This window comes from Phoxinus phoxinus, assembly GCF_949152265.1.
Source record: "Phoxinus phoxinus genome assembly, chromosome: 4".
NCBI lineage: Eukaryota > Metazoa > Chordata > Actinopteri > Cypriniformes > Leuciscidae > Phoxinus > Phoxinus phoxinus.
This window is the reverse complement of record NC_136879.1, coordinates 12,475,998-12,488,780: the sequence shown is the minus strand read 5'-3', so window position 1 is coordinate 12,488,780 and position 12,783 is coordinate 12,475,998. Positions and strand designations below refer to the sequence as shown.

The 12,783-nt window shown below is 38.4% G+C and overlaps 2 protein-coding genes across 2 annotated transcripts in view; both read left to right on the top strand.

Annotated features, from left to right (window-relative positions):
- The first annotated feature begins 10,445 nt into the window (after positions 1-10,445).
- cldnj (claudin j) overlaps positions 10,446-12,783 on the top strand; it is a 35,079-nt gene continuing 32,741 nt past the window's right edge. The window contains exon 1 of the mRNA XM_079611263.1: positions 10,446-10,549. The gene's annotated coding sequence lies outside the window, so the exon portion shown is untranslated. The remainder of the gene's footprint in view (positions 10,550-12,783) is intronic.
- cldna (claudin a) lies at positions 11,353-12,491 on the top strand. Its single transcript, XM_079611266.1, has one exon. The coding sequence runs from the start codon at positions 11,446-11,448 to the stop codon at positions 12,064-12,066; it is 621 nt and encodes a 206-aa protein (XP_079467392.1). The 5' UTR covers positions 11,353-11,445; the 3' UTR covers positions 12,067-12,491.

Here is a 12,783-nt window from a genome sequence, read left to right as displayed (position 1 = left end):
TGACTTTCAAATGTAAGATTGGTGTCAAAGAGCACACCCAGGTTCCTAACCGACGACGAAGACTTAACAGAGCAGCCATCAAGTGTTCTAGGTTATTACGTGTGGAAGTTTTTTGTACAATAATTAGAATCTCCGTTTTTTTCAGAATTTAGTAGTAGGAAATTACTAGTCATCCAATTTTTTATATCAGCTATGCATTCCGTTAATTTTGTGAATTGGTAAGTTTCGTTAGGTTTTGAAGAAATATACAGCTGAGTATCATCGGCATAACAGTGAAAGCTAATTCCATGTCTCCTAATGATATCTCATAATGGTAGCATGTACAGAGTGAACAGCAGCGGTCCTACCACGATCGGATGATAAGAGCAAATCATTTGTGACTCTAACAAGAGCTGTGTTGGTACTATGGTACGGTCTAAATCTGGACTGAAAATCCTCGCAGATATCATTTATTTCTAGAAAGGTACACAGTTGTGAGGATTTCTTTGACAGAAATGGCAGATTAGAGATCGGCCTGTAATTGACTAATTCTGTAGGATCAAGTTGTGTTTTTTTAACAAGCGGTTTAATCATAGCCAGCTTAAAAGTTTTTGGTACGTATCCTAGAGACAAAGACGAATTAATTTAAATCGTTATTATATATAATCATTTAATTATTCAGGAAAATTATCCAATATTACAAATATTTGAATGTCAAAACTGAACCTCTAAAATTAGCTGTTAATTTGAAGGTGAAATTAGGGTCCACCTGTTCTGAGATGTTTTCAGTCAATGTATTGATAGTCAGGTGTCAGTGTGTACTTTTATTTAGTCCTTTCTTTTTAAAGAACAGGGATATATCAAAAAGTCTGATCTTCACAATGTTTGTGGAAGTGTACCGTGGCATGGACAAAGGAGATTTCTGAGGAACTCAGAAAAAGGGTTGTTGTTGCTCACCAGACTGAAAAGGGATACAACCATCTCTAAAGCGTTTGGACTCCACAAATCCACAGTCAGACAGGCTGTGTACAATGGAGGAAATTCAAGACCATTGTCACCAAAACCAAGGAGTGGTCGACCAACAAAGATCACTCCAAGACGCAAGAAGTGTAATAGTCCACAAGGTCACAAAGGATCCCAGGGTAACTTCTAAGCAACTCTCAACTCTCAGGTTTCTCACATCGGCTCATGTTAATGTTCATGAGTCCACCATCAGGAGAACACTGAACAACCATGCTGTGATTGGCAGAGTTGGGAGGAGAAAGTCACTGCTCTCCATCTGCAGTTTGCTAAAAATCATGTGGACAAGCCAGAGGGCTATTGGGAAAATGCTTGGTTTCAATTTTAATGGTACCTTTAACACATTCTGTTGACTATAAGTAACGTTGCACTTGTACTAAATCTCATTAGAGTATTAGTAGACTGGAAGGGTTAGGATTAGAATAAGCTAACATGTAGTTGCAAAGTTACTTGTAGTCAGTATAATGTCTGTTGGAAGACCATCATAATAAAGAGTTAGCAGATATTAAGCAGACAGTCTGCTAATACTGTAATGAGAGCTAGTTGACATGTAGTTAAAAAGTTACTTAGTTAACAGAATGTTCAAAAGGGACCATCAAAATAAAGTGTTACCAAATGCTTTGTGGACGGATAAGACGAAATATATAACTTTTTGGTTTAAATGAGAAAGAAAAACACTGCATTCCAGCATAAGATGGAAAAAATAATTCTGAAATATACCAGCAAATACTAAAGAAAAATGTCAGGACATCTGTCCGTGAACTGAATCTCAGGAGCAAGTAGATCATGCAGCAAGACGACGACCCCAAGCACACAAGTCATTCTGCCAAAGAATGGATAAAGAAGAGCAGAGCTAATGTTTTATTTTTATTTATTTTATTTCACCTTTATTTAACCAGGTTAATCGGTTGAGAACAAGTTCTCATTTGCAACCGCGACCTGGCCAAGATAAGGCAGAAGGTGCAAGGCAACAAAGTTACACACAGCATACAAACATTCAAATACACAATCATACATATAGAAGACATTTAAAAATTAATAAGAAGTTAAAAGTAGATTGTTTAAAAATGTAAAGTGGCAGTGCGAGAGGAATATCAATAGAATAATAGTATAATCCAGACTTAATAGTAATGTGCAAATAGTTTTAGTTGAATTCAATTGAATATGTGCAAAATACGTTGAGGCTTTGTTGACTGTGCTAAAACATTAACAAGCAAAGAGCGTCAACATGTACAATGATCTGTCAGTAAGTTGGAGAGTAGTGTTTTAAAAGTAGTGACAGGAACAAGGGATTCGAGTTTGAGAGATTTTTGTAAAGTGTTCCAATCATTTGCAGCTGAAAATTTGAAAGAAAAACGGCCAAATGAGGTGCGAGTTTTTGTAGCAACTAAAGAAATATATCTACTCGAACGCAGGTTAAGTGTAGGTACAGATATGGTTATTAAAGTGCTTAGATAAGATGGTGTTTTACCTAGTAAGGACTTGTAGATTAACTGGAGCCAATGATTTAGGCGTCTGGTGTGTAACGAAGGCCATCCAACTATTGAGTAAAGAGTGCAGTGGTGGGTGTTGTATGGGGCTTTAGTAACAAAACGAATGGCACTGTGATAAACAACATCCAATTTCTTGAGTAGAGAATTGGATGCAGTTCTATAGACAACATCACTGAAGTCAAGTATTGGGATGACGGTCATTTTCACAAGGGCCTGTTTTGCAGAGATAGTAAATGAGGCTCTATTTCGAAATAAAAAGCCGATCCTGGACTTGATCTTAGACTGTAGATGGTTTATGTGGATCTGAAAAGAGAGTGAGGGGTCTAGCCAGACCCCTAAATATTTGTATTTCTCCACATTTTCCAGCTTAGACCCATCCAGGGTGGTGATGTTTATTGGGCAAGAAGGTGCAGAACGTGACCGGTTGAAAATCATGCATTTTGTTTTACCAGAATTTAAAGACAATTGGAGGCCTCGAAAGGAAAGTTGAAGGTCATCAAAACTCTTTTGGAGTTTTTCTAAAACGTTTTCCAATGTAGGGCCTGATGTGTATAAAATGGTGTCGTCTGCGTAGAGATGGATAAGAGAGTTGCCTACAGCACGAGCGACATCATTAATGTAAACAGAAAATAATATTGGTCCAAGAATCGAGCCCTGGGGTACCCCGATAGAGACAGCCAGGGGCTCTGACAGCAGGCCCTCGGACTTAACACACTGAAATCTGTCAGAGAAATAATTTGAAAACCAGGAAAGGCATTTGTTTGAAAGACCCAGGCCCTTGAGTCTGCCAATAAGAATACTGTGATTGACAGAATCGAAAGCTTTGGCCAAGTCAATAAAGACAGCAGCACAATATTGTTTTTGGTCAATAGCTGTTATAACATCATTTAGGACCTTAAGTGTTGCTGAGGAGCACCCATGACCAGCTCTGAAGCCAGATTGCATATCAGAGAGGCAATGGTAGAACTCAAGATGACCTATTATCTGTTTATTGACTTGGCTTTCAAAGACTTTTGAGAGGCAGGGCAAGACGGAGATGGGTCTATAACAGTTTGGGTCTGTAGTATCCCCCCCTTTGAATAGGGGGATAACTGCAGCAGCTTTCCAGTCTTTAGGTATCTCTGATGAAACAAATGAGAGATTGAAAAGGCTGGTAATGGGAGAGGCAATAATTGCAGCTGACATTTTCAGAAAGAAGGGGTCCAGATTGTCAAGTCCAGCTGATTTATATGGGTCTAGATTCTGTAGTTCTCTCAAGACATCTTCAGATTGAATTTCTGCAAATGAGAATTGCGGAGGGCTAGAGCCAGATGCTAAGGTAGATACGGTGTTGTTGTCCCGGGAGCAAGTAGCTGGATGGAAAACATGGCCTGCCGTAGCAAAGTGCTTGTTGAATCCCTCTATTATAGTGGACTTATTGGTAGTGACAATATCTCCTAACTTTAAAGCCGTGGGCAGTTGGGCGGAGGTGTTCTTGTTCTCCATTGATTTGACTGTGTCCCAGAACTTTTTAGAATTGGTACTGCAAGAAGCAAATTTATGTTTATAAAAACTAGCCTTAGCTTCCCTTACTGCCTGTGTATAACGGTTTCTGGTTTTCTTAAAAAGCTGCAAATCATGAGGGTTATTTGAGGCTAATGCAGTTCGCCACAGAATGTTTTTGTACTTGCTGAGGGCGGTCAATTCCGGAGTGAACCAAGGACTGTGCCTATTTTTTGTTCTGAACTTTTTAAAGGGAGCATGCTTGTTCAGGATAGAAATGAAAGCATCCTTAAAGAAGAACCAGGCGTCTTCCACATATGGTATCAGGTCAATGTCCTTCCAGGATACCTGGGCAAGATCTAATAGAAAGGCCTGTTCACAGAAGTGCTTTAGAGAGCGTTTAGTGATGATGAGGGAAGGCCTTTTAACTGCAGACCCGTTACGAACACATGCAATGAGGCAGTGATCACTGAGATCCTGACTAAAGACCGCTGGTGTATATTTTGAAGGCATATTAGTGAGCGCTATATCGATCAAAGTGCCTTTGTTTGCAGATTTTAAATTGTATCTAGTAGGTTCGTTAATCATTTGTATAAGGTTTAGTGCATCCAGCTTAGACTGTAAATTTGTTGAGACATTTAACATGTCCAAATTTAAATCTCCTAATAGTAAAAACTCGGAGGATAAGTGTGGGGCAATCAATTCGCATAGCATGTCTATAGCACAACTGGGGGCTGAAGGAGGTCTATAACAAGCAGCTACTGTTAGTGATTTGTCCTTGGAAAAATGGATTTTTAAAATTAAAATCTCAAACATTTTGGGGGCGGACCTAGATAGAACAATGGAGCATTGTAGATTATCTCTGCAATAGATTCCAACTCCGCCCCCTTTTGCAGATCTGTCTTGACGGAAGATATTATAGTTTGGAATAGATATTTCTGAATTTTTTATTGATTTCTTAAGCCAAGATTCAGACACAGCTAGGATGTCAGGGTTAGCCGAGTGTGTCAGAGCAGTGACTAAGTCAATTTTAGGGAGGAGACTTCTAATATTAATATGCATGAAACCAAGACTTTTACGATTACAAAAGTCATCAAATGAAAATATATGAGGTGTTAAGTTTCCAAAAGAGGTTACAGGGCCAGGATTTAGCTGAACGTCTCCGGAGGAAAATAGAAGAAGAAGGATAAGAGCCCGGCTGATGACTGTGAAAACTGGCCGTTTAGTGCACTTGGAAATGTAAAATAAAGGGATGGGATTATGAGCATAATAGAATGTATACAGAGCTTTATGAACACACAATGATATCAGAGCCTGGATATGAAATGGAGGTGAACCTAAACATTGTGTAACAATAAAGACAATTATATCTCTAGAGGAACCAGGTAAATCAGATGAGGTTATAGAGAAGAGGGGAATTGAAAGAACAGAGGATCCTGATACATGATGAATGGGTGATTTACAATGGAATGATGCAACAATAAATAACAAAAGCAACAATAAACGAGACATACTGATAGTCGAAAAGACAACCGAACCAGCGCGATCACCGACCAAGCGTCGCGCATGCGCACAGGGTCCCGCGTCAACAAGCTACAATCGTGTTTCTCCCGACACAGCACTGTTCTAGTGAAGCGATTCCACTGCAATGTGTAATCCAGTGAGTCACAAGAGTCCCGCAGAGTATATATGATCCGAGTCACAGAGATGCAGAGAAACAGCGAGGACCCGAGAGCCGGGTAAGGGGGCAGGGTTAGCCACCAAAGCTAGCCTGCCGATGTAACTGTTAGTACTTCTGTACAGCCACAAATCCGCTAACCAGCTGCCTATGATAGGAGCGATGTCCAGGGCTGAAGCAAGCAGGTCCAAGAATCCGGAAAATTACTCACGATAAGCTCATCATGCTGAAAAACCCGCCATAGTCGGGGCACATCCGAGGAATATGTCAGCGATGTGGTTGGTTTAAGCGTCAGCAACAGCAGGTGTCCTGGAGCTGGATCCCCTCCTCGGCTCAGCGAAAAGTAAGACGCGCACAAGGCTAACGTTACATAATATTGGTCTTGGATAGAAGCATATGACCGGAGAGTTATGCGTCTGAATTTTTGTGTCTGGATATAATAATAAACTTTAAAATCGAAACCGAAACAATAAAACAAAAACTATACACGGGACAGACTGAATACACGCCTCGCACATTACGCCATCTTGGATTGTTCATCTACATGTTTGGGAATGCCAAGTCAAAATCCCGACCTTAATGCAATTGAAATGTTGTGGAAGGATCTGAAGAAAGTAATTAATGTGATGAAACCCACTAATGGGCTGGATGTACAGTAGTCAGTTCTGCAGGATCATTTAGTTGCAGTTATTGCTGCACAAGGGGGTCACACCAGATAAGAGCAAAGGTTCACATACTTTTGCCAATCACACATCATTTTTCTTTTTTTCTCATTTCTTTGATTGGGTTCTCTTTGTCTGTTTTGTGTCATATTTATGCAGAAATACAGAAAATTTTAAAGGGTTCACAAACTTCCAAGCCCCACTGTATATGCCACACATAGACACCATATGGTTGCATATTGATGTGGATATTTTCAAACATCATAGAAAAATCTAATTTCCAAATCAATGTTGGAATTCATGGCAGGCCATTCATTTGAAAATTATTTATGACAAAGATCCATGTCCATACAGTGCATTTAAAGAATATTCTTTTTTTTAACTTCTTGTTATGTTGCTTTATGTCTAAATCCTTAAATACATAAATAAGTCTACACTTCATACACCAAAATGACAAAGATGTGTCTATATAAGGTCTAACAGCTGAGAATGCATATGAGAGCAAAAACCAAGACATATGGTCAAAGGAACTGCATTCAGAACTCAGAGACAAGATTGTGTCAAGGCACAAACTGCAGAAGGCTAAAATATTCGACCGCAGGGTGGCGGTCAGGGACCTGGATATCGGATAGGGGGCGCTGGCTCAAAAAAGGTTGAGAACCGTTCTAACTCTTTACATACTGTATGATCTAATTAAACAATGATCATTTGTTAATTACAGAAACAATGAATGAAGAAATCACTATTTGTAATATATTAATCTATTACTGTAACTACAGTTGATAATTTATGAACTATAAACTAACAGTTTACAAATGATTCATAAATACTTTATTACACTATTCTTATTACCAAAACATTATATTTTCATTTCATGAAGATGTTTGATTTCCATCAATTGAAGATGTACAGTAAATAATCATTCCACAGATCCGCTATTGTGTGACAGCAGGCCAAGAGTTAAGGCTATAGAGATTGAATCCTGTAGACTGGTTTTGGGTCGACTGAGATTAGATCAGTTCTCCCAGCGCATGCATCTGTATTTCAAAAGATTCACTTTTGTTTTCAAGGCTAAAACACTGTTCACTGGTTAGATTGCTCCCAGATTTTGAGTAATATCAAACTGCCAAACAGCAAATACATTTTCAAGACATTTACTCTTTTTTTTTTTACATTCAGTAATTATTTTGTGCTGTGTGTACGTGCCAAAAGTGAACAGCACGTGTTGTGTGTTTTAGTTCTTGCATTTAGCTGATAGAGGGAGCTACTAGATAACAACTCTTTTCACTTGAACAGTTTGGGTGAGAACAACCTGACAGCAATGCAAACAAACTTTAGCAATGAAAAATGTCTTAAAATATTTTATAATTTTTCTTTTTTTAAATTACTATAAAAACATAATATATACTTGTGTATATATAAGTGTGTACAACATTCAGGACCATGTGAGCGTTAAAAGTGCAAGGATTTAAAAGTGTGCGGTGTGTATGTGCTTTTGTTACGCACCAACCAAGAATTTCACAGGTGAGCGTTGGCCTTTGGCACAGTATGGCTGTCGTAAACAATTGACAGAAGACATGAGATGCATTTTTTTCTTTTTCTTTTTAACTGAATACTGACTTGTTATGTTTACAATAGTATGCAACCAGCATTTGAGATCAGCATAGCATTTCTGTGTGGGAGTTAGAGTCAACATTTATTAAGGCTTATGAAAAATGTGACTGCCTAATCCCTTTCCCTTTCCCTGCATGCACGTATGCATTTCTTTGCGTTTTCCAGCTGAAAATGGCAAAAACTTTTAATCCTTTCCCTGTATGATTACAGGGCAAAATTATTTCACACAGTCTTCCTGTCATTTCCTGAAACCAGACAAGTGTATCAACATTTGGAAATAGGCTAAGGCTTTAGCATATAATTATCAGTATATTGAAATAACGCAAAGTCTTTTGCCAGAAATGTTTGCCTGAAACTCAGTAGTACTCTTTTATGGGAAATATCTTATACAGAAAAATATAATTTTTGATAGAAATCACAAATAGCCTATACTGGTAAATAGGTAGGCCTATATAATAATATATATATATATATATATATATATATATATATATAATGTGGTGTTAATGTTAATGTTGGGGACATTAAATTTAATTTTCAACAATAATATTGATCTGCCTGCATTGATATACAAGAACTGACACCACAGTTTTCTCCAGAGCGGCTATATATATATATATAAATGAACTAAATTAATAACTTTTTTACAACAAAGTGAAACATCACTGAACTCACTTAAACTGGACTGTGACGATATTTTCATCTGGAAACAAACTTTGTTGCATTATTCTCCTGTTATCTCTGTAAAGCTGCTTTGAAACAATCTTTACTGTAAAAAGCTCTATATAAATAAAAGTGACTTGACTTTACGTAATGATATTTGCTATATAATGGTTTGAGAACATTTTAAAATAAGTTATGTGTGTGTGTGTGTGTGTGTGTGTGTGTATGTATGTATATGTATGTATATTTATTAGCTTGCTTGCTTATTTATTTACTAAACGTGATTTATTACAAGCCACATCAAAACTACCAGATACTACCAGGAATAAAGTATTTAATTTTGTTCAATTTTAAATTATTCATTTGTTGACTTTTCCTTTGCAATATATCAAACCTGTCCATTGTTTCTCAGTGTTTGAATTTTATTTGAATTTAAACATTTTCAGTCTGGTCTTAATTACATCATATATAAAGTGAAGGAAATCCACTTATTTTTCTAGAAAAATCTAAGCCTTTGTTTTCTGATGAGCTTTAGCAAGATGTGTAGACCACTGTTCTGTTCTGGTCTATTATGTTAATTGTTCAGAAACTCAGCAGAGTTTAATTATCCGGCTGGGTCAAACATCAAGTGTTCTCGTGTCACGTGTTGTTGTTTGATCATTGGAAAGCACTGCTGAGTCATCCGTCTTCTCATTCCTCGAGATCGCTATCACAGGCTTGATCATCCAGAAACTAAGTGTAGCCGTCCCACGAGCCCGGGGGCGAAACTCTCTGATGTCAGACTACCTCCCCCGTCACCTGGGAGGATGAAACTATTAAAAGATTCATTAGTAATTACACAGGTGTAAACAGTGTGGAGACAAATGACTCACTGCTGAAAGTAGAAGTAAAAACATTTCCCATTGTCACATTGGAAATATCTGTACTTACATAGGCTAAAATACATTTATTTATGTTTCCTATATCTTATTGCTTGGTAACACTTTACAATTAAGTTTCATTTGTTTAGTCAACATAAACTAACAATCTAGCATCTATTAAACATGTTAATCTCAACACTTACTAATACTAATAATACTTTTAAGTTCAAATGTTGTGCCTGATAACATGAATTATTGCTCTGTGAACATTTTACACATCTACACACTTACCGAAGAGACTGAGGTCGACATTTTATGAAAATGTTCTTCTCACGTTACAAAACTCAGAGTATGAGCTGCTCATGTTCATGTGTAATAACTGAATTTGCCTAACATCTAGACCAGCCAGTTCTCCACATAACCGTTTAGGTGTTTTTGTGTTTTTCAAGAGCCTCGCTGATTTTGAGATTCTGTTCTTAACTTCTAACTAAAGTGTCCATACAGGACAAACCCAATTAAATGAGTGCGCTTGGATATTTGAACAAATGAACACTAACCAAATGTGATTCGTTTTTTACCATTTACTATATTACAGTCATGTGATTATGATGACATAATCTTTTAATACAAATTGAATAAATTCTGATGTCTGTATTGAAATGTTTGACTCTACAGCCTCAAATAGGATTTCGTAGACTTCAAAATAACCCATCCGAGAAGGTAAAACTTGGCAGACCATCTTTCCTCAATTCCTTAATTGCAGACATTCCTTACCTGTGTGGAACCGTATCCTCCTTCTCCTTGCCGAGGGATTTTAATGAGCTGCCATAAAATAGAGCCATTCTTGTTCTCCTGGCCACCAAACAGAGCGTTCTTTCATTCACGAAACAAACAGTATCTCTTACTCTGTCCCTCTTTCCCCCTCCATTTTCTCCACAGCAAACACCTGAGATTGATTTCCATCCCTTCACCGTGTGCCTCTAATGTCTGTTCCCTGCAAACCCTTGGACAGCGAACACTTTTTTGCTCTTTTAACTATATAGTGCAGCAGTGGCTTTAGGAAATATTCCACCTCTTTCTCTGGACATTGGAAACCAGGTCAGCATTTTACTGCATGTTTGTTCCCTTGTTTCTTTAGAAACTCTACTATTTAGACAAAATATTAAATATATAAAGGGGAGATGGTTGTGGAACTTCAAGTAGTGGCCGTTTTAATCTAATTTAAGCAACTGCTTTTTCCATTGAATGTCTTTTTGCTAGATAAAAGAATGTGTAATAGAAGTATTGGTGAGAGGGTGGCATGAAACACGCTTCGCTCAAGATAATTAATTTCATTAAGCTCATTAAAATTGTCTAAAACATTACCAAAACTGCATATAATGGTCACATAACTATCTCTAAGTAGAAATGTGTGGTTTCTTTTGCATTATGGAAAATCATCCTTCTACGCTAAAGCTTCAGCAATTAGTGAAGACAAAAGACAGTGAATCAAAATGAAGAGTGTTTGGGTGTGTGTTTCAGAGGCTAAATCGATCTTTTGTATGATTCGTGCTCTTTTAAGTGTTTAAACGTATTGCCCAGAGTTCATTATGTTACTTCATCTTTCAAAACCCTTCACGCGCCTTTGGGTGTATTATATTTTTGTGTCTGCCTTGCTTCTTTAATCTTCATTTATGGATTACTCCTATTGTTGAACCATGAATCATGTTATTTTCCACAAAAACTATGAATAACTAATGATCCATAAAATGCCCTAAGGCAACCCACCCTAATGCGAGCATGAGTTGAGACTCGCCCCTGGGATTTGCCTGAGCGATGACAGCACGGGCCAGGGGGCGAATCATGGTGACGGTTCCTGTGAATGATTCCCCGTGCCCCTCCTTGTTCCCCATGCATAAAAGAGCCCGCTTTATTCCCATGTTCACTAAACCCGCTCTACAGACTGAAGCATACTTGTTCTTTCGCTCTCTCTGACTTCAACGCACAAGCAAAGCATGGTATCGGCAGGGTTACAGATGCTGGGCATTGCCCTGGCTGTCATTGGCTGGATCGGGGTAATTGTGGTTTGCATTCTCCCTATGTGGCTCGTCACGGCTTTCATCGGACAGAACATCGTCACGGCGCAGATCACCTGGGAAGGAATCTGGATGAGCTGTGTGGTGCAGAGCACGGGACAGATGCAGTGCAAAGTCTACGACTCCATGCTGGCCCTCAGCTCAGACCTGCAGGCGGCCCGGGCCTTGTGTATTATCTCCATCCTGGTAGGCGTTTTTGGGATCCTGCTAGCGGCTGCTGGAGGGAAATGCACCAACTGCATTGAAGATGAGACCGCCAAGGCCAAAGTTGGCATTATCTCAGGAGCCATCTTCATCGTCGCTGGAGTTCTGTGTCTGATTCCTGTCTGCTGGACCGCCAACACAATTGTGAGGGACTTCTACAACCCCTTGACCATCAGTGCACAGAAGAGAGAGTTGGGAGCTTCGTTGTTTATTGGGTGGGGTGCTTCGGCACTGCTGGTTATTGGCGGCTCACTGCTTTGTGCAAATTGCCCTCCCCGGGATCAGTACACCACGAAGTACACTGCTCGACCTGGAGGAACCAAAGGGTATGTGTGAAGAGGAGCCAGAGAGCACTCAAATAGTGACATTCAAACTGCACAATTTGTGAACATTGTACCTCGGTCAGCTTTTGACCTGTGGTGTTACAATTGACCATCCATGCGAACACTCTATCACTGACCAAATGGTTGAATTAGCTGTCAGCTCAAGCTGTGACCGGAAAGGTGAAATACTCAGTGTCATGTATCAGTGTGTGTGTGTGGGTGTCACAGTGCTGAACTGAACTCTGCTGCCAAAGTAAACGGGAACTGTACGTATCTCTTCTGAACTTTGCCGACTGGCTTCACACTCTGGTGATGTGCTTAAACTGTTAAGGATTTATATAAAATGTAAATGTACTCATATTGTGTTTTAAAATTGTGACAGATTTGAGCTAGAAAACATTTCAAGTTTGTGCATGGCAACAAATAAATTCTTTACAAACACTCAAATTAGTGTCTTGTGCCTCATTACACACAGTTAAAAGTGGATTTTTGCATTTATGTCAATTATTTATAAATTAATACAAACCTGAATCTAGCAAACCCATTTAAATGTTTTACTATTTGTTATATACAAACTCTTTGTTTGTTGAAGACGGTTCTGTTCTCAATAAATGATCTGATACATAATTGGGTAATATTACTTTAAGCTATTTGTGAGGTTTCAAAACTACTAGTCACATTTATTTATATATTTATATTTATATAGCACTTTTTACAGTACAGATTGTTT